This window comes from Haliaeetus albicilla, chromosome 7 (assembly GCF_947461875.1).
Source record: "Haliaeetus albicilla chromosome 7, bHalAlb1.1, whole genome shotgun sequence".
Classification (NCBI taxonomy): domain Eukaryota; kingdom Metazoa; phylum Chordata; class Aves; order Accipitriformes; family Accipitridae; genus Haliaeetus; species Haliaeetus albicilla.
The window spans coordinates 38,670,776-38,696,167 of record NC_091489.1 but is presented as its reverse complement, the minus strand read 5'-3'; the positions used below and the strand labels follow the sequence as shown (position 1 = coordinate 38,696,167).

At 54.2% G+C, this 25,392-nt stretch overlaps 5 protein-coding genes across 11 annotated transcripts in view; 4 read left to right on the top strand and 1 right to left on the bottom strand.

Moving 5' to 3' along the window:
• The window catches only part of KMT2A (lysine methyltransferase 2A), a 49,383-nt gene extending 42,569 nt beyond the window's left edge, over window positions 1-6,814 (top strand). For all 3 annotated transcript variants that reach the window (XM_069787851.1, XM_069787852.1, XM_069787850.1), the window contains exons 32-36: window positions 105-279; window positions 680-787; window positions 1,220-1,303; window positions 1,690-1,819; window positions 2,214-6,814. In XM_069787851.1, coding sequence (XP_069643952.1) covers window positions 105-279; window positions 680-787; window positions 1,220-1,303; window positions 1,690-1,819; window positions 2,214-2,489 — 773 coding nt within the window. In that variant the 3' untranslated portion in view covers window positions 2,490-6,814. The remainder of the gene's footprint in view (window positions 1-104; window positions 280-679; window positions 788-1,219; window positions 1,304-1,689; window positions 1,820-2,213) is intronic.
• A 281-nt stretch (window positions 6,815-7,095) lies between these two features.
• On the top strand, window positions 7,096-8,207 carry TTC36 (tetratricopeptide repeat domain 36). The gene is made up of 3 exons (XM_069787858.1): window positions 7,096-7,262; window positions 7,424-7,612; window positions 7,718-8,207. Exons 1-3 carry the CDS (start codon window positions 7,124-7,126, stop codon window positions 7,984-7,986), a joined length of 597 nt encoding a protein of 198 aa, XP_069643959.1. The 5' UTR covers window positions 7,096-7,123; the 3' UTR covers window positions 7,987-8,207.
• Window positions 8,208-8,354: 147 nt separating this feature from the next.
• TMEM25 (transmembrane protein 25) lies at window positions 8,355-14,267 on the top strand. Of its 3 annotated transcripts, none has more exons than XR_011325513.1 (8): window positions 8,355-8,638; window positions 8,745-8,848; window positions 8,931-9,215; window positions 9,478-9,768; window positions 10,043-10,143; window positions 10,245-10,331; window positions 10,438-10,553; window positions 13,322-14,267. XR_011325513.1 is itself a non-coding variant. In XM_069787855.1 (8 exons), the coding sequence occupies exons 1-7, from the start codon at window positions 8,559-8,561 to the stop codon at window positions 10,509-10,511; spliced, it is 1,167 nt and encodes a 388-aa protein (XP_069643956.1). In that variant the 5' UTR covers window positions 8,355-8,558; the 3' UTR covers window positions 10,512-10,553; window positions 13,322-14,267. The 3 variants fall into 3 exon arrangements, 2 of the variants coding, with proteins under 2 accessions (XP_069643956.1, XP_069643955.1); XM_069787855.1 differs by having other exon boundaries at window positions 8,931-9,176; window positions 9,859-10,143; XM_069787854.1 differs by having other exon boundaries at window positions 9,859-10,143.
• Window positions 11,183-15,777, bottom strand: IFT46 (intraflagellar transport 46). 2 transcript variants are annotated; one of them, XM_069787856.1, is made up of 11 exons: window positions 15,667-15,777; window positions 15,389-15,598; window positions 15,185-15,315; window positions 14,402-14,476; window positions 14,197-14,290; window positions 13,646-13,774; window positions 13,096-13,217; window positions 12,605-12,671; window positions 12,262-12,322; window positions 11,894-11,979; window positions 11,183-11,516 (listed from the first exon to the last, which is right to left on the bottom strand). In XM_069787856.1, exons 1-11 carry the CDS (start codon window positions 15,721-15,723, stop codon window positions 11,421-11,423), a joined length of 1,128 nt encoding a protein of 375 aa, XP_069643957.1. In that variant the 5' UTR covers window positions 15,724-15,777; the 3' UTR covers window positions 11,183-11,420. The 2 variants fall into 2 exon arrangements, with proteins under 2 accessions (XP_069643957.1, XP_069643958.1); XM_069787857.1 differs by having other exon boundaries at window positions 13,096-13,214.
• A 79-nt stretch (window positions 15,778-15,856) lies between these two features.
• Window positions 15,857-25,352, top strand: ARCN1 (archain 1). 2 transcript variants are annotated; one of them, XM_069787848.1, is made up of 10 exons: window positions 15,857-15,963; window positions 17,548-17,811; window positions 18,506-18,685; window positions 18,943-19,148; window positions 19,698-19,859; window positions 20,560-20,725; window positions 22,052-22,199; window positions 22,525-22,633; window positions 22,798-23,002; window positions 23,596-25,352. In XM_069787848.1, the coding sequence occupies exons 1-10, from the start codon at window positions 15,961-15,963 to the stop codon at window positions 23,683-23,685; spliced, it is 1,533 nt and encodes a 510-aa protein (XP_069643949.1). In that variant the 5' UTR covers window positions 15,857-15,960; the 3' UTR covers window positions 23,686-25,352. The 2 variants fall into 2 exon arrangements, with proteins under 2 accessions (XP_069643949.1, XP_069643950.1); XM_069787849.1 differs by lacking the exon at window positions 15,857-15,963 and adding an exon at window positions 16,301-16,319.
• Window positions 25,353-25,392: the final 40 nt, after the last annotated feature.

Sequence of the window (25,392 nt, the reverse complement as noted above, 5' to 3'; positions counted from 1 at the left end):
ACACAAGCTGTATTTAACACGCTGCTGTGTCCTCCTTCTCCAAGTCTGCATTGTCAGTTGGATTTTTTTTTTTTTTTTTTTGCGTGCTCTGTTTCTTGTTCCAGGTGTGAATGGTTTGAGGATGCTGGGGATCATCCACGATACTGTCGTGTTCCTGATTGAGCAGCTGTATGGAGCAAAGCACTGCCACAACTACAAGTTCAGATTTCATAAGCCAGAGGAGGCCAACGAACCTCCTCTGAATCCACATGGCTCTGCTAGGGCTGAAGTCCACCTGAGGCAAGTGTGAGCTTTGTCATTGGTAAGGTTAACAGCCCGTTTGCTCAACTAACTGACGCCATGGCAGGGCATAACAACAAATCTCTACAGCACTAAAGCTCTTAGTTAAAAAGCAATGTTAGCAACTTCTGCATGTAAATCGACTACATTGCATCTTCTGAGTCTGCATGTTCTTCTGTGCCACTTTGTTGACCATTGCGTTGTTTAACAAAGCTTTCCTGGCTGGTGCTTTTATTCACGGTTCTCAGAAACTGTCGTGTGTTACCCTGATGCATAGAAGGCTTTAAGAGAGGACAGACCAGAGAAGGTGTAAAGCAGTAAACATGTCAAACTGTTGTGGCAACCATGTGTTTCTTTTCAGTCAGTAAAACAAACTTCCTTTCCTCTCTTTAAATTGCAGGAAATCTGCATTTGATATGTTTAATTTCTTGGCTTCTAAACACCGACAGCCACCAGAATACAACCCAAATGATGAGGAAGAGGAAGAAGTACAGCTGAAATCAGCCCGGTATGCAGCAGGATTTAAAGGTTCAAAGGGGAAAATAACGCTGTGCTGTTACAACAAGCTGATCAGGCTTAGTTATGTGCTGCATTCTTTGAGGTGCTGTTTAAATCTTGAAAGCTACCAAGCACTAACAAATATAGAGGAGACACCTACAACAGCAAGAGAACTGACAGCTGAGGGTGACCACCAGACCAGTCTTCCTTTGAATGTTTCTTTTCCTTGCTAATGTAAAACAATCTGATGAGCATTTGAGCAGAAAAGGGAGGAAATTATCTTTTACCTGTGTATACAAACACTGAATTAATTTTGATTGTGTTCTCAGTGGGCTGCAGTGTCACAGTATCTATATTATTATCTCTTGGAAAGTATCCCAGATAATACATGGCACAGACTCTCAAATAAAGGTCATCACTTAGCAGCGTCTCTGTGTTCTAGGAGGGCGACTAGTATGGATCTGCCAATGCCCATGCGCTTCCGACACTTGAAGAAGACCTCCAAGGAGGCAGTTGGTGTCTACAGGTATGGTTTTGCTCTGGTACTGCTGCCTCTGGGACAGGGAACTGTGAAAAGTGGAAGCCTTCTGTGAAGTCAGGCTGCAAAATTGAGGGGAAGAAGCATGTTTGGGGTTTTTCTCTCCTCCTTCCCCCTGCCTGAGTTATGTATTTGAAAAGTCAGCGCAAACTACTTACTCCTTGCTGGCTTACCTTGGTGATAGCGAAGGCACGTGCTCAGGAGTGAGCAGGAGAGACCTAGTATTGTTCTTGTTAGCGTTACATTATAGAAGAGTAATGATACCACAGCAATCCTTGTAACAAATAACCTGTTTTCTGCAGTGTTTGCAATTTTAGGTTTCTGAGCTTCGCTTGTATCGTTTGAAATACTCGCTTATCATGTTGACTTTTTAGGTCTCCCATCCATGGCCGGGGTCTGTTCTGCAAAAGGAACATCGATGCAGGTGAGATGGTGATCGAATATTCAGGCAATGTCATTCGCTCCATCCTCACTGACAAACGAGAGAAATACTACGACAGTAAGGTGAGTTATGGGCTTTTGTAGAAGTTCTTAAAGAGTTTGGGAGAGCTAGAAAGTGGCTGTGAAGGTAGGACAGGCTTACATGAAAACGGCGTTTGGAACATCATGAACTGGGATTACAGACTTCTCAGGGTATTTCCATTCTTGCTGGAGCTCTAGAGGCGCTTCTTGTTTTCTGCTGTGGGCTGGGAAGGGCCTCAGTCCAATGTTAGCATTGCAGAGCCAAAGAGCATGGGGACGAAAAGGTTCAAGCGTGAGCTTATGAAAACAAGTGAAGAGAGGTTGCAGATACTCTCGAAGGCTTGACTTTTGGTTGCCATCACGAGCTAGGTTGTCTGCTAGGGTGGCTCTGTCTCCACTTCCCTGAGGTAACCCTCTTTCTGTCCTCCTTGCTTAGGGGATCGGTTGCTACATGTTCCGCATTGATGACTCTGAAGTGGTGGATGCCACCATGCACGGGAACGCGGCCCGCTTCATCAATCACTCCTGTGAGCCCAACTGCTACTCCCGGGTCATCAACATCGATGGCCAGAAACACATCGTCATCTTCGCCATGCGCAAAATCTACAGGGGGGAAGAGCTCACGTACGACTACAAGTTCCCCATTGAAGACGCCAGCAACAAACTGCCCTGCAACTGCGGCGCCAAGAAGTGCAGGAAGTTTTTAAACTAGGACTTCCATCAGCTGCAAGTGAGCCCTGAAGGGCCTGGGGCGAACCAAAGCTTCACGTGAATCCCTCCCTGGCCATTCAGACGGGACGGGGAGGCCGGAGGCAGGAACAAAGATCAGCTGGGCTCAGGGACCTGGCTGGCGGCTGTGTTTCTCTGTCAAGAGTCCACATCTTCATGTCTCGCATGCGCACACTTACCCTTGTGAAAGACACGGGTGACCGGAGAAGATCCTCAGCGTGATTATGTTTTTGCTATTCTCATTTCCCCCTGCCCCCGGTATTTGTTTCTCAGCGTGGGCCTAATGAGTGGGAGAGGGGAGGGGAGGTTGGCTCAGGCCCAAGCGCAGGGGAGCGATCATGGGTCCTGTCCCTCTATCCCTCTCCGTCCCTTGGCTCAGAGTGGTGAACGCGGAGTTCTCCTCCTCCGCCTCGTTCAAGGGCTGGGTCAGAAGTTTGGTAGCATGGTGTTTGAGTGAGCTTACCCCCCAGGGAGAGAGACTGCACCCCGCCAACCAGCTACCCTGAGGACTGTGCGCATGTCTGTGGTTCCTTGTGCTCTGCGTCCCCAAAACACTATTGGTGAGCCAGCTGGCGTCCTGCACAGCACGGGGGCAGCTGGTGAAGCTGGTGCGTTGCACGGGTCTGACTCGGCTGGTTTCATCTGGGAAGGGCGAACTGGGGGGAGTGGAACAGAGCAGCCTGCGACTAGACTGAAGAGGGTTTGGCTAGCGCTTGGCTCCAAAATGCCTGCCTGAGCCCAGGGGAATTCCGGGCATTCATTGGTGGAGAGGGGGCTTGTGCCAACAGTTAATGGCGCTGTCAATCTTTGTGAGCGAAGGCTTCCTTTCAACAGTGCCCTCCGTCTCTGGCTCTGTCAGAGGGAAGTGGTCTTTTCCCCAGTCCTGTCTCCAGCAGCTGGCTTCCTCCTCTGCCCAGCAAGGTTAAGTTGCTTCCAGCCAGCGGCCTCTCTGCCACCATGGAGCTTGTCCAAGGGACAGACATCTCTAGGGAGAGATGGGGAGTGTGAGCTAGCTCTGGGGTTGGCCACGTACCTCTGTAGAGCAGGAGCTAGGGAGGACTTGCGTGGAGGCTCCCACAGGATTCACTCTGCTGGGCCTCGCTGCAGTGTCCTAGGGCTGGGTGGGGAGACAAAGGAGCGATCCTGTAGGCAGGCACCTGTCGTGCTGCGTCTTCCGGGTGTAGTCACGTCATCTTCCCGAAAGGCAGGGGAAGAGGCACCAAAACAGTGCGTAAGTTCTCCGCAAAGGCAAGGCCAAACGCTAACCAGCCTTGTCTGTGCCACGCAGCATCCAGAAGCGCACAGGGAATAAATGAGTGATTGGCATGGTGGAAATTGCTGTAGCTGAGGAACCAAGCTTGTTTCAAGCCAATCAAAAGATGCTGTTGTCCTGGTTAAAGCAGCGTCAGTCCTCCTCCCGTCTGGGTCCGCTCTGCGCCTCCAAAACAAAACACAGAGAAAGACGTAAAAAGCCCCAAGCCTAACAAACGATGACATTGGATTTTACTCTGTTCTGTTTACAGTTTAGTATTTAAGGTTTTATAAATGTAAATATATTTTGTATATTTTTCTATGAGAAGCACTTCATAGGGGAAAGCACTTATGACGAGGCTTTTTAAACAGTGGTATTATCCTAATTTAAGAGAATCTCTTTTTAATGATTTTTTTTATTTTCATAGGACGGTTATAGGAAATACATGGCTGGACATAGTCTGATCCTTTCTCCAGAGTGTGGGGGGGTACACATTATTTTTATTTTTTACTCTTGTTCTGCCTTTTTGACTTCAGTAACTGTTTCCAGGAGGTTTGGCTGGACCTTAAACTGTATTTCCCCGTCAAGATGGGGGCGGGAGGGAGAACTGCCCAGCTTAGCAGGAGTTTGACTCTGTCTGAACGACTGTCCGTGCACCCAGGCAGGAGGCCCAATGCTGCCTGGCCCCACGCCGGCATCCTCTGTGTATTTTAGAAGGAAAAATGAGATAAAAAGAGAGAGACATGACCCTCAATACCTCTTCTGCTGGGGGACTGGTCCAGGCCACGTGCCTTGTCCTGCAGTCTCTCTCTTGAAGGCAAAGGAGTCTTTCCATGGAGAAGGGAACACAGGAAGTGCCCTTGCTTTTCCAAGCTGTCCCTGCAGGTAGATCAGCGGCCATTCCGGGAGCCGGCAGGTTGGACGGCTGCTCTGAATTGGCTTCGGCAGTCAGTGGGAAAGGGATGGGAGCCGCCTACTGACTCCCCAGTGCTTGCAGTGGGGCGCCCTGAATCCGCGCCCTTCGGGCCCAAGACCTCTTCCTCTGACCTGAGAACGAAACACGGCGCTGGGAAGGTCGAGAACTGCCGGTTTCCTTTCGTTATTGCACTGTGTGATGATTATTTGGTGATAACTGTTGAAAGAAAAGTCAAATTGACGCTGCATTTGTTACTGAGATGATTTGATGCACTGACAGTTTGGTGGGAACGCACATACCTTGAGGACGCCAAAGAGCCTGTGCCCGGGGGACCTCAGCCCTGTGTCCCCGAGCACAGCCGCTCTCGGTCCTTGTCCTTTCCTGTTTCTGATGGCAGTGCTGGGGGCCAGCCCTCGCCTTGGCGAAGCCCATGAATTTGTCGGAGTAGCTCAGCTCCGCTGCATTTCCTCTTGCCCGCGCTGCAGCTGCATCCCAATGACGGGGAGGAGGAGCGTCTTCCCCAGCAAGCAGATCAGTTCCCTCTGCCTGGCTGCGTGCAGGAGGCGGCTGTGGCTGGGAAACGCTGCCCAAAGCCACCTGGCGTAGGGAAAAGCAGAGAAGGGTTGGGGGCAAGTGGCATGCCACAGGAGCCCCCTGAGAACCAAGCGCCCGGCATCTCTCCTCCTGTGAGGGCCGGTCGAGCCCACGGGTCCGGCTGGCTGTCTGCTTTGCTGCTATACCCGTCGCGGCTGCCTCAGCGGGAGCCGCTGTGGCCAGTGAAACTGTCTGTACCCCTGGGAAGCTGTGCTGCGCCTCGCAGTGAGCCTGGGCCCTTCGGGACGAGTGGCAGCAGCGGCGGTGGGGAGAGTGCGTGGGCTCACTGCCATCCGCCCCCCGACCCTGTCCCGCCCGGGCTGGTGGCGAGCACGGCACAGCTTCCCCATGTATGAATGTATATTTTATAAGGACTGACGCAGATCACGGTATCTGGAAATACTGAAGAAAAAAAAAAAAAAAAAAAAAAAAGGAACCTTAGGGCGTTTATTTTTCTTCGTACAAACCAACATGGGTTTTGTGTTGTTTTTTTTAAAGGAAAAGCGGGTCATTGCAAAGGGCTGGGTATCTTTTCTTTCTGGTTTTCTTTCATTTCAAAGCAATACCAGGTTCTTCAGCGAGACGGTCTTTGTGCAGAATCATGCCATTCAAACCCATACTACTGGTCCACTCGCGACACTCGCAAGTTTTTTTTATAACTATAAATACGATATATATAGGAACTAATATAGTAATGCACCGTGTAACGAAGCCTAGTTCAGTATCGGTCCATGGCTTTTAATTCTCTTAACACTATAGATAAGGATTGTGTTACAGTTGCTAACGACGGCCGGGAAAGCCACACCGGGTGTTCCCCACCAGGCGGCAGCTCCCAGGGCGAGGGCTGCCGGACCGGGGAGCCGGGAGCAGGCGGCTCGGCCTTTCCCAGCCCTTCTTGTTACCAGTCAGTACTTGTACAACTTGGTTTCTTCTTTTTCTTCCTCTTGTTTTGGTTATGAATGTTGGGGTACCACCTGCATATAGGGAAAAAAAATGTGCTCTGTGCTTTCCTGGTATCTTTTTAACGAGGTACAGTAGCTTTGTCTATCAACCGAGAACTATACTTGTGGTGTTTCTTTTATTGAACTTAACAGTCTCTTTAGTAAATACAGGTAGGTGAATAATTGTTTCAAAAAAAAAAAAAAAAAGGCAAAAAAAAAAAGCTCTGCAAAGGCAAGGTTATGTTCTAGAAATACATTTCTTGACAACTTATCATGTATAACAAATCTCTTCTGTTTTTTTTTTTTTTCTTGTGTTCTTCCAAGCTTCTGGTTGTTATTTTTTTTTTTTTTTAAAAAAAAAAAAAAAAAGAGGAAACGTGTCTAAAGTACATCAGTGTTAACTCCCTGTCACAGGGAAGAAGGAAATACTTTAATAGTTTAAAAAAAATGCTGAAAGCTCTGCAAAAGACTGAATGTAAAAATAAAAATGTGTACATAGTTGTAAAAAAACAAAAAAAGGAGTTTTTAAACATGTTTATTTTCTATGCACTTTTTTTTATTTAAGTGATAGTTTAATTAATAAACATGTCAAGTTTATTGCTGCAGAGGGTTGCTCTCGATTTCTTCTTGAGGGGTGAGAAGCCACTTCCCCTGTGTCGCTGATGCTCCTCCTGGAAACTACCGCGGACGGTGCCAGCGGTGGGTTTTCAGCAGAAAGGTGCTTGGCTCCGGCTCACCACTGCCGGCATGTGCAGGTCACTGTGGGAAGCTGCGGGTCTTCCAGCTGGGCCGCTGCCTTCAGTAAGCGGCCAGGCGGCGGGACCTCACGCCAGGGCTGGGATAGGATGGGGAAGGGTGACGCGGTGCCAGTGGTGTGAACATTAACCTGCTGGAGGCAGCCCGCCGGCGCCCAGATGCGGGGTCTCGGTACAGAGGGCACCATGGCCACGGCAAATGACAGGGCTGTCCTGCAGACCATCTTTAACCCCAGCACCCCTTTTGGGGATATCCCTGGGCTGGACGACGAGGAGGAGGAGGAGGCCCAGGAGGAAGGTGAGGTGAGGTGGCTCTGCCAGCTGGGAGCAGCCCCTGCCCGAGGCCAGACCCTGCACGCTGGGACGGGGGCTGCGGGATGGGCAGCGGGGCTGCGCCCCCTGGGCTGTCCTGGTGCTGGCCACTTCCCCGGCCAAGGCCTCCCCTTCACGCCGCCACAGGGGAAGCCTTCGCACCGGAGCTGCTGGAGCAGGTCCGGGACCTGGAGCTGCAGGGTGTCTCTGCCGCCGAGTCAGGAGATGTGAGCACGGCCCTGGAGCGGTTCAGCGAGGCCATACGCCTGCTGCCCGAGCGCGCCTCGGGCTACAACAACCGGGCCCAGGCCCTGCGGCTGCGGGGGGATGTGGCAGGTGAGCAGAGCGCTGCTGCGGCCAGGTTGCGAGCGGCTCCCCAGTACCTCAGGGCAGCCCCCCGGTATGTCAGGCCCACCCCGACACCTCTCTCGCCCTGGGCAGGCGCCCTGCGGGACCTGGACGTGGCCATTCGCCTGAGCCGGGGCTGTGGCCACGCTGCCTGCCAAAGCTTCGTGCAACGCGGCTTGATCCACCAGCTGCAAGCCCGCCAGGAGGATGCCCGGCGGGACTTTGAGCGAGCAGCGCGACTGGGCAGCGCCTTTGCCCGGCGGCAGCTGGTGCTGCTGAACCCCTACTCGGCGCTCTGCAACCAGATGCTCTGCGAGATGCTGGGGCGGCTGCGCAACCCTGGTGGCACCGGGAACGAGTGAGACGGGCAGGAGATGGGCGAGGTGGCGCGTGGGCCGGGCAGAGCCGTGCTCCCAGGGTGGCCCAGGTGGGCACATCCTGGCTGCCGGAGCAGATCCATTGTCGGTGCCGGAGATCCTGTTCCTCCTCCTCCTGGCTGACAGCTGGGCCCAGGAATTCCCAAAGTGCCTTGCTTTGTCTCGACTCTGCTCCACCCCTAATAAACCTCCCTGTGTCCCTGGCACTTGGGCTCTCCTTGCGGCGTTGGGGGGAGTTGTGGCGTTATTCCCATGCGCACACAGCCCCGCTGCCATGGGTCTCCCCATGGGTGCGAGGCTGGGCCGAGCAGGGTGCTGAGCCCCCTCCACTGAAGGGGGGAGATGGGGGGCACAGCGGTGTTCATCCCCTGCCCTGGCTGGGTGGTCTCCAGCTGCTCTCACGTGCGCCAGGGCTGTGCTCGTGGCCACCCAGGCGGCAGGACAGACCCCACTGCCGCAGCAGCTGCGCGCCGCACCAGCCCCGCTCCTGGAAGGCGGCTGCGGGGGCCCAGCTAGAGGGATGCTGGCGGCCTCGCTGGGGACCGCCCCTGTGCCGCATGCTCGGCCCTGCGTGCCGGGGCCCAGGCGCAGAGCCGCACTGCGGGCTAGGCTGGACGCGGCAGCAGCGATGCTCCAGGTAAGGTGCAGCCCGGCTGCATCCTCTGGCCCTGCCGCATGCTGCCATGCCGGGGGCCCAACGCGGGGATGGCCCTGTGTGCCTGCTCCACCTGCCTCTCTCCTAGCGCTGAGCGCAGTCAGCGCACCATGGGGCGTCCCAGGGGGTGGCCGGGGGCTGCCCTTGCCTGCCTGCTGCTGCTGCTCAGCCTCCCGGTGCTCTGCTCAGCAGGTGAGGTTGTGGCGGGGTCTGGCACGTGGCCCTGGCAGCAGGACCCCACTGTGGCTCTGACATGCCACGGGCTCTCCGGCAGGGCTGGGGGAGCTGGGCCCCACCATTGATGGGCAGCCGCTGGCAGTGTGCACTCTGCTGGAGGAGGAGAGCCATGCCTTCACCTGCCGGGCCCCCCGGCCGGCCCCCGGCGCCACACTGGCGTGGTACCTCGACGGCCGGAAGCAGGAGGCAAACTGCTCGGCCGCGGGCACTGCCAGCACCCTCACCCTCACCGCCCGGCGCACCGACCGCGAGCTCAACTGCTCCCTGACGGACCCGGCCTCCGGTGAGACCTACAACGCCTCCGTCCTCCTCGACGTGCAGTGTAAGGTCCGCAGCGCCGGCCCTGCTCTAGCTGGAGGTGCAGGGAGGGCGCATGGGGGGTTGCTGCCCGGCCAGAGCAGTACCATGATCTGCATCCATCGCAGCTGTCGTGGGGCAGCATCTCATCAGTCCTGCACAAACATGGCTGAGGAGCGATCCTGGCCTTGGGCGAGGAAAATCCTGCTCCTGGCTGTGCTGCCCCCACCCCCGCTGCCCCCTCCCCATCCCTCCTGTCCACCTCACTGCCTGTGTTTGTTGCCCAGATAAGCCGGAGATCCTGCGGGCAGATGCCCGCTACCAGGAGGTCGAGGGTGCTGGGCTCCTTCTAGTACTCTTTGTGCTGGTGCAAGCCAACCCACCCGCCAGCATCACCTGGATTGACCAGGACGGGCAGGTGATGGCCAACGCCTCTGAGTTCCTCCTTTTGGGTGCGACGCACTATCCGGGGCTGGCCAACCACTCGCTTCGCATCCACCTCAGTCACGTGGCCGGCAACTTTTCCATCAGTGCTACAAACAGTGTCGGCATCACCACCACCTCCCTCCTAACCCCAGGTAGGTGTTGGGGGTGGGGGGGGGAGGAGAGATGCAGAGGAGCAGCAGCCCTGCAGAGGGGTGCTGAGGGGGGCTGCGCTGCCCGTGCAGGTCTGCTGGATGCCCGTGTGGAGCTGCCCCTCCTGGGCGTCACCGTTGGAGCAGCCCTGGCCCTGGGTGCCCTGCTTAGCCTGGGCTCCTGCGCCGCCTGCCTAGCATGCCGCTGGCCCAAGACAGTGCCAGGTGAGGGGCGAGCAGAAGGGAGCAGCCCGCTCAGCCGGTGCTCCCGTTGCAGCAGCTCTGAGCACCCGCAGCCCTGGAGCACGCGCTTGCCCCGCCAGACCCGGTCCCTGCCGCCCGACCTGCACCTCGGTGACCTCGTGCAGCAGGCCAGAGGTAAGACCCCAAGGTGCCGGTGCAGAGGGACATGTGAGGCCACAGGCCCTGCCCGGGCAAGGGCTAAACGTCCCAGCTCTCACCCCTTTACTTCCCCGCAGATGCCCCCATGGATGCGGGAACCGGTGCCAGGGGAGAGGAGGGTGCGCTCCCGGGGCCAGAGAACTTCCTGGTCCTCAGCAAGCTCGGTGAGGGGGCGTAGGTGGGCAAGGAGTCCAAAAGCCATGCTACGGGGACCCCGGCCTCCACAGCTGTCCCAAAAGGTGATGGCAACGAGCTGTCTTTGTCCTGTAGGTTTTGTCCAGCTCCCGATGTCCGGGCGCATCTACAAAGTGCCCAGCATGAGCAGCGACGAGATCTGGCTGTGAGACGCAACGTGGTGCCCGTGAGCCAGGGCTGTCTGGTCCCAGGTACGTACCAGCATCCGGAGGAGCGCAGCCGAGGGTGCCGGAGAGGCCGTGCTGGGTGGCAGGCGCTGACCAGCCCCCAGCTATATGTTAAGGTCACGGCAGCTGTGCCATTAGCCAAGGCATGTTTTATGTAGCCCGTGCGCTTTACGAATAGACTACTATAATCAAAACTTATCCAAGCTGTTTATAGCCAGGCTCTGCCAAGCTGCTAGCGCTGTGATTCCTCCTGGGGTAAGGCCCAGCACCAGCCTTGCTTTAGCAGGTTCGTGGCCTGCTTGCTACATGATCCTCCCCGCCCCTGCCAGAGCTGTGGCAGATGGGTGGGCAAGCAGCATGGCGGGGGCTGGAAAGAGTCTTCCCAACAGCAATAAACTAAACTCAAGCATCTGTGTGGTGCCGCGCTGATTATTTCTCCTTGGCAGCAGCTAAGGGGCTTGAGAATAGAAAAAAAGGGGCTCAACAATACAGGGCAGAGGAGATTCCAGATCCCTAGATCAGACCTTAGAACGTGCCGGGCAGATCCGAGTGGTGTGTCCAAGCGTGGAATTCATTACTACTTGCTCTAGCACTCATAGCGTGTGCTCGAGGAACCTCTGCTCTGCAGCATCTACAGCACAGGGAGCCTGCCATTGGGAAGAGCTGGTTTAATACAGAACTCTTTGGGAACAAGTAAAAAATGGAGTGGTCAGGCAGCTTGTGCAATCTGATTAGTAACGTCCTACTCCATGAATGCAGGACAGCTCAGCAGTATCTATAAAACCAAGAAGGCTTCTGAAGTGCCCTGCGCTGCTTCACAGGCTGCTGCGGTCCAAGGTTGATGTCCAGCGGCAGACATTGATCCAGGAGACGAGGGTTTAACGTGAAGCTTCAAGTAAAGCTTAACACTTCTGCGTCTGCTGCTTGTGAAGGCGGGTTGGATGGTGGGCTCCTGCCCTTCTTCCCGTCAGCCAGGGCCTTGAAATGCTGCAGGGGAAGGAATGCATTAGTGCAAGGGCTCGACTCTCGTGAATGAGCCTACAGGCGTGCATCTGAAAACGCAAGCCACTTCTGCTCTGTCTGAGCTGCGTGCCCAGCAGTCGCCCCAACTTTGGCACAAAAAGCATTCTGGGCTTACGCTGGACTGCTAAACTTAATGCTGTGTGCCTTGCGGCACGTCAGAGGCTCCTTGTGTAATGTTGAGGTACTAGGGAAAGGAAAAGCTTAGAAAACTTTCTTTGGACCCCTTTATCGTGGCCTACCAGCCCTTTACAGACACCCACAGCACAGGGAAGCCAAATGTAAGGAGAGGAGCTCTGCAATGCTTCCAGCCAGGTGAGCAGTGCCTGTCTGGAGCTGCATACCTGCGAGTTCTTGAACTCCAAGTAGAGGGAGAAGAGGACATGCAGAGGCTGGATCCGACTCTTGTACACAGGGATGTCCAGAATGGCTACAAGCAAGAACAGAAGCGTGTGAGAGCATCTGGGCTGCACCGCCCTGCACAGAGTGCTGCAAGTAAAGGCTGAGCTTCCCACTGCCCATGATCACTTAGGCCTTCGCTCATCAAAGACCGCAGGCGCCTGCGGTACAAGATTCTGCTTCCTACTGAAGGCAACAGAGAATGATCTCGACTAGTCAGGGCTGAGCCTGCACCTAGAGGTCTCTTGCTTTAAGTGAGACAGCGCCAGGCCAGCAGCACACTTGCATCTTCAGCACAGCTTCCCCCGCTTACCACATATCATGTCGACGTATTCAGCCAGGTCACAGTTCATGTCTGCAGTCGGGAGGCCCACCTGGAATAGATGAGGCTGTCAGCTCTGCTCCTGCACGGCAAGAGCCCAAGAGCACGCGCTGACCTCAGGCTGAGCACAGAGGCCAGTGGGGCAGCAGATGGGAATTCAGGCACTGGACTGCTCCCCTGTCTTCTGGCAAGGGAGAAACAGTAAGCGAGGAAGAAACCTGAATGGGCCGGGCTGTGGGCAAAGAGCTCAAAACGGAGCAGGAACCCAGCTTTCATAGAAGATGGTGTCTAACACCATGCACTGTGCTAACTGCTTATCGCTCGGACAACATACCTTTCCCAAAAGCTCCTCAAATTCTGGCAACCATTCCTGCATCAGGGTCTCGATGTCAGGCATTGGCCTGCCAGGAAAGAAAAGAACATGAATTTCAGGATCACACAGAACTGAAATGGCTTCCTACTGCCAGACAGCTGTAAATGGGACAGGCTCCATTCTAACCAACTGAGAGAGCGCTGCACGCCTGATGAGGGTCGATGTGGGCATTTTTATGTATCAAAACAAGCCTAAGCTTGCCAAGTGACAAGTTCTGTGTGCTAGCTGTTAAACTAACCCAAGTTACGCAGGGCAAGAGAAGTGCAGAGCAGGAAACAGTGTGTCCTGCACATGTGCATGCTAGGGCTATCCTGAGAGTCAGCACGTCTTCTCCCTCTCAGAGATATTTTGATAGTTTTACTCAGCGCTCCGAGACTTTGCTACCAGCCTCCCACTGACCTGAGCTTACGCTGTACGAGTGTGTCTGAAGGCGAGCTGATGTAACGGCTCACCTGGTGTAATGGACTGTGGCAGGAGGTTTGCAGCGGTGCAGTTCACTGATACTTTCAATCCAGCTGTCGATGGCTTTGGGGTTCTTCTCTGCGTTCTCCAAACTCTTCACTTTTATCTGCTGCTAAAAACAGAAATATAAACCTGGAAGCATTTTGCAGTGTTTCGGAGCTTTTTTGCAAACCATGTGTTCGCTCCTGATTAACCATGCATTTTTTTCTCTCCTAGTTGCACTATACCGACTGATTTCTGCCGACAGAAGAGCAGCTGGTGAACAAAACACCAAGTAAACTCAGGTATTGACAACCAAAAGGAGACAAAGCTTCACCTGAAGGAAAGGGAACCAAAGTCTGTACCAAGACTTGCCTGAAGCAAGGCTTAGATCCATTGCAGTTTAAAGCTATGGGTTAAAGAAAAAGGTTAGGTTTTTCTGCTTTTAAAGCCAAGTTACCAGTCGTGCTGTAACATTGTAGTCACAGAGGCAAAAGTAAAATGCAATGGTTTTGCTGCAGCCAGTGTGCAGCAAGTGCCCCCTCCCTCTCTGCAACTCACGGTGATGTTGTGCTGCTTGGAGTTCTCCGTCAGCCAAAGGGAGAGCACGGTGGGATCCGACTGCTTGGTCGATGGCTCATCCAGGACCAGCAGGCCAAGGTTATCAGGTTTGCCATCGGGACGAGGAACCTGCAGATAAACAGAGACCCTGTCTTATACAGGAGTCCAGAGCGGGGGAAGTTGGGGTATTTTGTACGGAACCTCCCTGCCATTGAAAAATCAGACCCTAAAAGGAAGTGGTAGGTGTGCTCTCTTGAATACAAGGTGTTAGTACAGTGCTACCCGAAAAGCACAACGTATTGGACAAGGGAGAAGGCAGGCCTTGCCCCAGATGACTTATGTGCTGTTTGAGAGGGTGACTGAACCACTGAGCATAGTTTCCCAGATCTCTAGAACATTACCTCTGACACCGCAGGGCAAGGGTATGCACCACTGTGGGGGCAGACCAGCCACCTCTGGTCTGTACAGCCCAACTGCCCCTCTCGCACCGATGCCACATTCTGTTTCGGCTTGTGCAGCAGGACGTATAGAGGAACCTGAAGCGACTGTACCTTTAGGAACGCGTCAATGTCTCCAACTGCGGGAATAAAGTCTGGAATAAAAGGCTGCAGTTTGTGCTCGATCTCTATTGTTTTGGGAGTGTACCTGGAAAAAAACACCACCACAGCATGGGTGACTCTGAACTGTCCTACCAAGCTTGCCACGATAATTGACACAAGGGACAGCCAAGAGTGGGCTAAAACCCCTCCCACTCACCTCTTGATGTACTCAAAGAGTTCTTTGATTTCAGAAGACACTGGCAGGTAGTCATAATCCGCTAGATTGAAGTCACTAAAGAAAAGAAGAGAAACGCGGGCAAAGATGAATGTGTGGTATGTTCTGTACAAGCAAGAAGGGGGACCCAAGTGTGAAGGAACCTGAAACACCAGGTAGTCAGTCCTCTCTTAAAGACTTCCAGCACAGGAAAACCACTATTGGGCCATGTTTTGCCTTAGGCCTCCTAGCCAGAAAAAGCCCTTGAGCGATGGACTGTTGCTTGTGCTCAGAAAGACTTGTACAGGAGCTGCCAAAAAGTGGATGAGAGCTCCACACAAAGGCAGGCGTTAGGACAGCAACTCAGGGATTTAGTAATGTTTCAGCATTGATACCAGTGGAAAAGGAGGAGGATTATCAGGAGATGGATGATGTGTCTGAGATGCGCCTCCTCTTTCTTGGGCATCCACCCACTGTCAGGCAGGGCTGAAGCTGAGACAGGAGGCTAGCTGACGCCCTCGGTCGTTCCCAGCTGTGCCTCGCCTTGGCACAGCAAAGCGGGGCCTGGGGACTGACCGAGGAGCCGCCCCGGGTGGCTGCCGTTTGTCACACGAAGGCACCTCTTTTTCCCGGGTGCCAGGAGGAAAGAGCTGCCTGTCCCGCTGCCTACGGCCACGCTCGCCCTCGCGGGATCACGAGCACCCCAGCGGAGCTGAAAGGGCCCCTACGGCACCGGAGTCCGGCATCGGGCCCAGGCCCCAGGCTCCGGCCGCTAGCGCCACTTACCCCTCCAGCGCAGCCCCGTGCTCCTCGGAGTCATCCTCCGAGTCGGTCTCGGAGGAATCCTCCTCCTCCTCCGAGTCGTCCTCGTCCTCGCTGAGGGCGGCGGCAGGGGCCGAGCGGGCCGCCGCCTCCTCCTAGGCGAAAAGGGCCGGGACTCACCGGGCCGCCTTACCGGGCCGCCCCTCCCGCCGCCGGCGCCGCTCCTACCTTGCCGCCGCTGCCCTCCTCGTCGCTGCTGCGATCGGCCGCGCCGCCCCCTGCCCCGGGCAGCCCCGGCCGGCGGGAACCCCGGGGGCGGCCCGCGCCCCCTGCCCGCGGCGAGCGGGCCCCGGCCGGCCTCCCCGCCGCGCCGCCCGCCTCCTCGGCCTCCGGCAGGTCCAGGCTTTCGTCGTACGGCTGGTTCTCGACGGGGCGGGTCTAGGCAGAGGGAGGCGGTAAGGCGACGGCCAGGCCCGGCCCGGCCCGCCGCCCCCCGGGCCGCTCACCTCCAGCGCCCGCCGCTCCGCCATGCTGCCCCGCCACCGCCCCGCCGCCGTCGCCATGGCGACCCGCCCGCCTCGCTGGCCCTCAGCCGGCTAGAGCGGCCCGGCCTCCGCCGCGCCCCCTGGCGGGCGGGGTCCGTGTCACCGCCCGCCGGGACACCGCCCCGCCCCGCCCCGCCGTGCGTGACGGTGCTTCCGGCTGGGGACGTGGCTCGGCGCCGCCATCTTGTGGGGCTGCCCGAGGGGACGCGGAGCGCCGAGGGAGCGAGCGCCGAGCCCAGCGCCGCCGCCGCCGCCATGGTAAGGGCCCGCCCGCGGCCTGCCGCTCGCCGCCGCGGGGCAGAGCGGGGCTCGGGGAAGCAGCGAGGCGGGGGCGGGGGCCGGCCCCTTCCCGCCGCGGCCCCTAGGCCCGCCGCTCGCTCAGGCCTGGGCGCAGGCCGGCGCTGGAGCCCCGTGGCCTGGCGGGGCAGAGCAGGGCGCTGCGGCGGGTTCTTCTGCGGCCCCGGGGAGTCGAAGTTGGGGCCGGCAGTCCTCGGGGGGCGTAGGCACGCCGTCTCTGCCCGCCTCCGGGGCGAGCAGGACGCGCACAGCGGCGGAGCAGCGCTTACAGAGCCGCGGTGCCCCTTCGGCAGAGGAGCTGGTGGCCGCAGCCTTAGGTACACGGCATTACGCTTGTTCTAAAGGTCGTTTGGGGTATTAGGGGCGTCCCCTCGTCGCCGAGTGCAGCTGGGCGCGGGGAATGGCCAGCAGGTCCCGTAGTGGTGCAGAGTGTAACGCTGTGAGCTTTTTCTCTCTCAGAACCAGTCCTGCTCCTTGTTGGCCATCCATAGCGTTGCTTGACGGCGGTCTGGGTCAGCAAAGGCTGATATGGTGCTCCGTTAAAGAATAGAGCTGCGCGCTCGCGCTGCAGCCGGGATCCTTGGTGCTGTCCGGTTCTCTCACACCGCGGCCCGAGTGCTTTGGGGGAGTACTTAGAGAGAGGAAGCTTATTTCTGATCTCCAAGTACTTCAGGACATGTTTGTCCCCAAGCTGCAGGGCCCCAGGGCAGTCCAGAAGGACCTGGCAGTCTTCTCGAGGCACACATCCCAGGTGCTGTCGGCCTGGGGCTGAGGTGGGACTTGAAATTGGTCCGTGTGTGAGAGTTTCTGGTACTTGCCTGTTAATAACAGCGGTTGGGGATTTAAAAGATCTTCAGTGCAGAAACTGCCTCATCCTGACAAAGTTAATTAAGAAGCTGATCTACAAGAGAGAAATGTGTGGAGGAAGCCTCGGTAGTCTGAGAGAATGAGAAAACGTAGGCAGGCAATTGCCTTACTACCTTTTTATTGTTGGTGTGGTAACATCCCTGAAATGCCCAGGAGAGTCATCCATGGGCTGTGATTAATAGAGCTGCCAATATTTTATTAACCTGGCTTTACTGTAAATGTGGCATTGGGAGGAAACGTCACGTTTTACAACACTCTTGTATTTAGTTGTAAGCTGGGGCCAGACTGACAGAAAACTCAATAACCTAGAGCCTCCCCTAAAGTGTTGGGGGGGGGGGGGCGGTGTTACACCCCGAGTGTGTAGGAATGGGCTGATGCGCTGCGTCTGCCCAATGGGAGCACTGAGAGTCCTCATTCAGGATAACACAGGAACAGAAAACCGACCGGAGAGAGAGAAAAGCAGAGGTAGCTCTGCTTTTAGTATAGTTCAGTTCCTGGTGCTGGTCACAGAAAAAGACTTTGAATTGTGTTTAGGGAGAATCAGCTGGCTGCGTGGTACACGTGGAGATGAAACATAGTTGGAAACAATCCTTTCTTTGAGTGAGTCGTGCCGCGCTGGGCTTGCCAAGGCTGTGCGGTGTGGGAGGCCTGGCTAACCAGCACTTGCCTTCTCCACAGGTGCTGTTGGCAGCAGCCGTCTGCACAAAGGCGGGGAAGGCCATCGTCTCCCGGCAGTTCGTAGAGATGACTCGGACCCGCATCGAGGGGCTGCTGGCGGCTTTCCCGAAGCTGATGAACACGGGGAAGCAGCACACTTTTGTGGAAACGGAGAGTGTGCGGTATGTCTATCAGCCGATGGAGAAGCTCTACATGGTGCTGATCACCACCAAGAACAGCAACATCCTGGAAGACCTAGAAACACTCCGACTCTTCTCTAGGGTGGTAAGTGTGTGTCGCTTAATACAGAGTTTGCACGTGTGTAGCCTGAAACAGTGCCGTTGTAAGGGAACCTGTTGGTGAGCTGGTGCTGAAGTGCTGTCTGCCTCCACCTGGCAACTTGATTTTCCAGGGCCTCTTCCTGACCTGGAAGTAAGCTTTGATGTTTCGGTGGTATTTTTGAACAACATGTAAAAAAAAAACCAAAACCAAACCTCGGTTACGTTTCAGCTAGTGAGACCAAAGGGGGGATGTTGTAAATTTAGCATTAAATGTTCCCTGTATTCTTAAGATAACACCCATATTCCTCTGAAAAATAACATGACCTTACCGTACGGGATTGTTAGAAGTACAGCGCTGCTTTATATGCATTTCTAAGCAGCGAGTTTGTGCAGCTGTCTTCATGCAAGCAAAGGACCTTCAGGAAATTCACTGGCCCCAACGTGTGTTTGGGTTCCTCTGAGTTAGTGTTAGAATTAAGCTTAGAGGTTGTATTATAAGTATCTTAGTGGAGAAAAACTAATAACGGCAAAACTTCGTCTTGTTGTTTATTGACGATGTCAAGTCACGAAGAGCACCTTGGTGGAGCGCCGCTCTCCTGGAGGGTCTAGCGCAGCTGTGAGGTCTGGGGATAGTAGAGAGAAAATGCTTGTGCGGTATTGTCTACGGATACTCCTTTAAAATGTTTTCCCCTAACTAGATCCCTGAATATTGTCGAGCTCTGGAGGAGAATGAGATCTCCGAACACTGCTTCGACCTGATTTTTGCCTTTGATGAAATTGTTGCCCTGGGCTACCGTGAGAACGTAAACCTGGCACAAATTCGGACCTTCACTGAGATGGACTCGCATGAAGAAAAGGTGTTCCGAGCTGTCCGAGAGGTGAGTAGGAATAACTGCAAGCCTGGTGTGAGGTAACCTGTCTGGGAAACGCTGCCTTTTTTTTTTTTTTTTTTTTATACAAAGGCGTTACTCCACTTTGTTGGGTGTCGTAAAGTTATTTAGCTTTCCTGTAAACTAAATGCCCATCTCTTGTTTCCTTGTTCTTTGCAAAGAGTTTAGGGCCACGTGCACTTAGTTGCTGTGCAGAATAAGATTGAGATTGCAAAGCTCTATCAGCCTCTTGTCTTCTGCTTCAGACTCAGGAACGTGAAGCGAAAGCTGAGATGCGCCGTAAAGCAAAGGAATTGCAGCAGGCCAGGAGGGACGCGGAGAGACAGGGCAAAAAGGCACCGGGTTTCGGCGGCTTTGGTAGCTCAGCCGTGTCTGGAGGCACGACGGCAGCGATGATCACAGAGACCATCATTGAGACGGAGAAGCCCAAAGTGGCACCAGCGCCTGCCAGGTAGGTGTGCAGTAGGGAGCAAGTGTTCCTTGGAGCTGGCTGTGGCTGAAACCACATGCCCAAATAAAGGCTCTCTAACGTGGGTTCTTTGTCTGTGTGGCCCTCCGTTCGGTCACTGGGCAGATAGAGATCGTCATGCCTTTGTAAAGCCTCCCCTTAGCTTTGACCTGTGAGCCTTTAATGTGGCTGCTTGTAGGCCGGTATATGTTCTCAAGACCCCCCCTTTATTACTAAGAAGCGTTTGGTGCTGTGTACCACAGTCACATCCCCTAGTCTCTCTGGAGTCTTTGATGAGCAATGGGATTCTCATTTTGTGCAAGAAAGAGGTCCCAGCTGCTCGTAATATGCAGAACTGGGTCCAGATCTAAATTACACTGTAGCACCCTACGCGTAAGATCGTCAATTCCGTGCGCGTTCTCCCCTAGAAAAAGGCTGCTGAGGTGAACACTGTATTGTTGGGGTAGTCAAGGTGCAACACTGGAAGGTAACTGAGGAAGGAGAAATCTGTTGCCACGGGCTGACTTGGAGATTCTTACACCTTCTGTTTAGGCCTTCAGGTCCCAGCAAAGCCTTGAAACTTGGCGCTAAGGGGAAGGAGGTGGACAACTTTGTGGACAAGCTGAAATCGGAAGGAGAAAATATCATGACTTCAGTAGGCAAGCGCTCTACAGAAGCGGCCAAAGTTCTTGCTCCTCCTGTTAACATGGAGAGGTAGGTACTGTCCTTGTGTTGAAAGCGGTCTCCTCTCAGCTCTCTGCGATGCACGTGTTGCTTCGTGAGTTAGCTTCCTTTTTCATTTTCAGAACAGGCTTTTTCCTGCTGTTCAGTTCTGTGTGCTCACACAGCCTGTTAATTTTAAAAGATGGTGGGCAAAATCTCGGAAAGCACAGCAGCAAAAAAGCAGATGGCTAGTTTGATGAGGCATCACCTTAACTAACATGGGATGTACATCCATTGTTTAGCTGAGATTGGGAATTTTCCTATGCCTTTTTCCCTTAAAATAGCTGCCGTTTTTCCTGCTCCCCAGACACAAAGAGTTCCTGCCTTATTGCGGCTTAGGATGGAATCGTTCGCGGTTTGTTTTACAAGTAGCAATTCAGAACCTTTTAGTGCCGTGAGCCATGCTGCTGTATGGCAGAGGGATCTTGAGTGAACAGCACATCGAGATGCTGTATCTTTGCTGTTTATCTGGGCTTCCATCGGTTGCAGACCTGCCTGCCCCCGAGTTAACCTGTTGGAGCAGTATTAGCATCCACTGTGCCATCCGTGGTATTCCGTTCGGGGCCATCACGTTCTTGGAAGCACCTGCACGTTACATTTAGCCTGTCCTTGCTGAGCGCTAATCTCTCATCTTGTCTGTTAGAAGTCAAGCGTAGGGCTTGAGATACCTGCTTTTTTTCTGTCTGTCTAGTGTGCACATGAAAATAGAGGAGAAAATTTCCTTGACTTGTGGCCGTGACGGAGGGTTGCAGAACATGGAGCTGCATGGCATGATCATGCTGCACATTTCCGATGAAAAGTTTGCACGGATTCGCCTGCATGTAGAAAATGAAGACAAGAGGGGAGTGCAGCTACAGGTAAAGCCTGTTTGGCGTCCTGTGCTATCGAACGTGCTTTTGCTGCTCTCCGGGGCAAAAAGTTGAAAATACTCGAGTGTGTTACTGTCCCGTGTTCTTGCCCAAGCCGCCTCAGTGAATGTGTTGAAAATGGGAGTAGTCACAGCAGATGTTACTGCAGCGTAAATGCAGGGCCAGCTCGTGCTCAAAAGACTGAAGTTCACTTGAGAAATCTGGTCTCGTGCACGCACTTACCTTCCTGCCCTCAGAGCCTTATCTGTCGAGTAACGCACATTGGCATGCCATCTGATCTCACTTGGACTTTGCAGCAGCCTGGTGTGTTGCCTGCTGCTCGTTCATATGATGCGAGCTTTAGTTGTGCAGTGGGAGTATTAGAATAAACTTAACTGTCCCAATGAAGAATTAATTTATTATCTAGAAAGCCATTTCTTCTCGGGGTCACTTGTGTCCTGTCACTGCTGTGTCAGAGACGATTGCTGGAGCCCTTGATTGCAGCCAGCGACAGCAGCTCAGAAGATTCTGGAGACATGCCTTCCCCTTTCTTCCTGTCTGCTTCTGTGACCTTCTTGGTCTGGAGATTGCGCTGCTTTGATACACTCTTTTGCTCCCTCCTCCTCGCCAAAAGCTTGTCTGTACATAGCTAGGTGGCTGCAGGTCTGCTCAGACTGTAGCAGGTTCTTTATCAGCGCATCTCATGAGCGAGTTCCTAACAATGCTGTCACATGTGCTGCTTCAGGTGGAAGACAAGATCAACCCCAGTGCTGACTCCTGTCTTTCTAGTGCAACTTGAATGTTGACTTGCAAAAATCCTCTGCCTCTAAAAAGCTGCTTACGGTTGCTGTTGTGAAGATAGAATACTTAAGTTGAGTTTGGCTGCTGACGTCTATACCCACTGAGGTTGCTGGGGGAAGTAGTCTTTTTGCGGTTTCAGGATGCTCTTCCCAGCAGCACTAGGTTGTTTTTTCTTCAAGAGAAGTGTCCATTGTGGGTCTTCAGGGTGGTCTTTGAGATTTTTAAGAGTTGTTATAGTTGTTCTGTAGGTATCAGCCCAGGAGATGCATTGCTAGAGTCTCTGGCGCAGCGGCATGTAAAAACAGCAGTGGTGTGGATTCTTCTTAGTGGGTCAGCAGTTTCTGGAAGGAATCCCAAGTCGATAAGCAGATGTGCTCCAGTTGGGCTTCTGAGCCAGGAGCAAAACTGATGCGTATTTTGTCAGGGAAAATACTCTGGGATGCGTAGGCCTGTCTTCCTAGAACCCGCGTTACCTGCATAGGGTTCTCTCCTTAGGCTTGAGAGTTACAGCCTGGGCATATGTTCCCCTTTCAGACTCATCCAAACGTGGACAAGAAGCTCTTCACCGCAGAATCGCAGATTGGTTTGAAGAACCCAGAGAAGTCATTCCCTATTAACAGTGACGTGGGTGTGCTGAAGTGGAGGTTGCAGACCACGGAAGAGTCCTTCATTCCATTGACAAGTGAGTGCAAGGGTGCCTCTGGGGGCTCGGGCACAAGAGGCTGATGTTCATCCACAGGCTGCCAGCTTGTAGCCTGCCTTGCAGCAGCTGGGCTGCCTCTGGAGTGTGGCACCTTGTGAGATGCCAGAGATAACTGTGGGTCTTCCATTGGATAGTAGCTGTTGTTCTCGGCAGCATCTGTTTTCTGTAATACTCTTGAAGAAAACACAAGGCTTTTCTTCAAGTCAGAATTTCTTTGCTGCGCTTTTTGGAGTGCATCACTTTTTGGAAGCCTGTTCCGTGTAGAAAGCTGGTGTGGTTCACCATAGTGTTTCTGTGCCCTCAGTTAACTGCTGGCCATCAGAAAGCGGGAACAGTTGTGATGTTAACATTGAATATGAGTTGCAAGAGGAGAGCCTAGAGCTGAACGATGTGATCATCACCATCCCCTTGCCGTAAGTAACACTCCTTGTCCAGGCAGTGCTAACGAGAGCCATCCTGGATCCCACTGGTTCCTTCCCCTCTCTGGTTTGCAGGTCTGGCCAAGCCAATGGGCTTGACAAGCGTTTTCTTAGCTCTGTGGAGGCAAGCTATTGTAACTTCTTGTTGCCTGCCCTAGGTCTGGTGTCGGCGCCCCAGTGATTGGGGAGATTGATGGTGAGTATCGCCACGACAGCCGGAGGAATCTCCTCGAGTGGTGCCTGCCAGTGATAGATGCCAAAAACAAGAGTGGCAGCCTGGAGTTCAGCATAGCAGGGCAGCCAAACGACTTCTTCCCAGTGCAAGTCTCCTTCGTCTCCAAAAAGAACTATTGCAACATACAGGTACGGTCACTGCTGGCACGCTGCAGGCGTGATGTCACTCTTGCCTGTTTTGAGCTGCCTCAGTCACCCGCTGGCTAAAAATGGCTGTGCTGTGGCATGTGGGCCCTGCTGTCCTGCTTGGCAAAGGCTTAGGCGTCGGCATTAGGTTGCCTCTCTGTTAGCCGGATTCAGGAGTGCCAGTGGACAGCACTGGCAGCTTCAGCTTCCCGGAGCTCACCTGCAGTTTCGGTTGTGCCTTCATGCCTCTGAGTAATCCTTAATTCCCCTCAGACTTTGTCAGAGAATTCATCAGCCTTCCGAGCCAAAATACTTCTCGGCATATGACTGTCTGTCTGTCCCCGCTGAACTGTAGCTAGCGACTGCTGCTTAACTCCTCGTGGGCAGCTTTCAGCAGAGACACAGCTATGGCAGGAAATCATTCCCCTGTTTTCAGGTTTCCTGAGAACAAAGGTCTTTCTTTCAGGGCTGACTTGTGGTTTGAAAGTTCTGGGTTGATTCTGTCCTCGTGACTGTCCTGGCATTGGAAAGCGCTGCGGAGCTGTGGTGGCGAGCGGCGTTCAATGCTGAGCTAACTCTGCCCATTGTCTCTGCAGGTTACCAAAGTGACCCAGGTAGACGGGAACAGCCCTGTAAGGTTTTCTACTGAAACCACCTTCCTGGTGGACAAATATGAAATCCTGTAATGCCAGCCATGGGGAATCGCAAAGGAAGAAATTTTTAAATTTAAAAAAAAAAAAAAAAAAAGGCCGAAGTTTATTCTGAATGTTGGGAACGCCGCAGCCCCCTCTCTGCTAAGACGCCTGGCTCTGCCTGCCATCTGCAGCACTCCTGGGTCACAGACATTTTTGGCAGAGAATTGACATGCTCACGGGGGGGAAAGGCTACAAATTTCTTTGGCAGATTTTTACCGGCCGGCAGAAAAGCAAGATCTCGGCAGAGAACCTGGCTTTGACACGTCCCCTTCTCCCTTGAAGACGACCGGAGCTCAGTCCCAGAGCCTACCAGACATCGTTCTCTTCCTTTTTGAAGCGTCACACACTGTTCCATTGTTGGTGCTGCCATTTTAATTTCTCCTTGGCCTTCAACTCTTGTTTCCGATGATGAAAGCAGGCATTAAGATAACGGGCGCGGGGGCGCCTTGCTTCTCCAGACCCCTCCATCTGGTAGAAGCATAGCAAGCTGGCCTCGGTTTCAAAGGCAGGGGGGTTGTGGCAGGGGCGTGGGAGGGACTCGGCGCTGGGGTCCTTTCACCCTGCACAGTTACTGCTGTCTCTCTGGCCCTGCTGCACACCTGGGCTCACCTCTCTGGCTCGGAGAGGGCTCTGAGGTGGCACAGGCTGCGGCTCCGGATGCTCTGGCTCCTGCTGGGGCGGGGAGAGTGTCCAGAGGGGACTGTCCTGCACACAGGCTCGCTGTCTGCTCCAGCTGCTTTTGGGCCAGGCTTTGGAGGCGGTTTAATTAGGTTAGGACCAGCTGCCTGTCCTTCCCGGTGCCCTTTTGGTGTCATGGGAGGTTGATGGCTTTGCCTGCCTCAGTGTAAGCAGATGTGGAGAGTGGGTTACTCGGCCAGCCTGGGTGTCAGGATGTCTCAAAGTAGCATTCTTTCTCAGCGCTTGCGAATGGAGGAGGAAGGAAATGTGGGCTTCCCAAAAACCGGGGCGGGGGGGCTGATGTGAGTGCAAGCAGCACCCTAGTATGGTGTTTGGCATCCCAGAGCTGTTCCTCCTCCTGCTGCCTCACAAGTGTCATTTGCCTCATCTCACAGACCTGTGCTCCCCTCAAAACTCATCTCACCTGCTTGACTTGGGGTCTGTCACAGAGAGCTGAACTGGCCCCCGGCAAGGTCTTGCAGGGGAGCATGCCAGCTGCTGCCAGAGGGCCCAAGCACACAGATGGAGAGCAAATGCCCTAAAAGCACGTGTGCTGTGCTCCCCAGAGAGCATAGCTGTGAGAGCGAGTGTCTCTCACTTCCCTGGGCTCCTCTGCCAAAGAAGTTCGTGGTCTCTCCTCTGTTGGCAGCACCCGAGAGGAAATCAACCCTGACCCTGTCCTGGGAGGGTGGGAGAGCAAACCCTGTTCCCTAGCGAAGTAGGCGACAAATCCTATTAATGGGGTCCTGTGCGAGAGTTGTTTGTCTGTATGATTTTAAAATGGAGTCGAGGTTGGTTCAAGCATCCAAGGAGCTTTTTTTTCCCCTTAAATTTGTTGGATGGTAATACTTCCACCGCACTGAGATCACCCCACTTTTGTAACCCTGTACGATACTGGCCTAGGGAATAGAGCACATTCCAGTGTACGCGTACGCGGAGAATACCAAGTCTTTAATCAAATAAAGAGTATTGTCGAAGGAGCTGGCTGCGAGTCTTGGTGTCTTTCGGGGGACGGGCGGA

Excerpts from the sequence above, each read along its gene's own strand:
- TTC36 (XM_069787858.1), top strand. The coding sequence starts at position 7,124 with ATGCGGGGTCTCGGTACAGAGGGCACCATGGCCACGGCAAATGACAGG. Across the intron at positions 7,263-7,423 it reads GGAGGAGGCCCAGGAGGAAG|GGGAAGCCTTCGCACCGGAG; the intron begins GTGAGGTGAGGT and ends ACGCCGCCACAG. Across the intron at positions 7,613-7,717 it reads GCTGCGGGGGGATGTGGCAG|GCGCCCTGCGGGACCTGGAC; the intron begins GTGAGCAGAGCG and ends CGCCCTGGGCAG.
- TMEM25 (XM_069787854.1), top strand. The coding sequence starts at position 8,559 with ATGCTCGGCCCTGCGTGCCGGGGCCCAGGCGCAGAGCCGCACTGCGGG. Across the intron at positions 8,849-8,930 it reads CCCGGTGCTCTGCTCAGCAG|GGCTGGGGGAGCTGGGCCCC; the intron begins GTGAGGTTGTGG and ends GCTCTCCGGCAG. Across the intron at positions 10,144-10,244 it reads CCTCGTGCAGCAGGCCAGAG|ATGCCCCCATGGATGCGGGA; the intron begins GTAAGACCCCAA and ends ACTTCCCCGCAG.
- IFT46 (XM_069787856.1), bottom strand. The coding sequence starts at position 15,723 with ATGGCGACGGCGGCGGGGCGGTGGCGGGGCAGCATGGCGGAGCGGCGG. Across the intron at positions 15,599-15,666 it reads CGGAGCGGCGGGCGCTGGAG|ACCCGCCCCGTCGAGAACCA; the intron begins GTGAGCGGCCCG and ends CCCTCTGCCTAG. Across the intron at positions 13,218-13,645 it reads CCAAGCAGCACAACATCACC|CAGCAGATAAAAGTGAAGAG; the intron begins GTGAGTTGCAGA and ends TTCTGTTTTTAG.
- ARCN1 (XM_069787848.1), top strand. Across the intron at positions 19,860-20,559 it reads CCTCCTGTTAACATGGAGAG|TGTGCACATGAAAATAGAGG; the intron begins GTAGGTACTGTC and ends CTGTCTGTCTAG. Across the intron at positions 22,200-22,524 it reads GTCCTTCATTCCATTGACAA|TTAACTGCTGGCCATCAGAA; the intron begins GTGAGTGCAAGG and ends CTGTGCCCTCAG.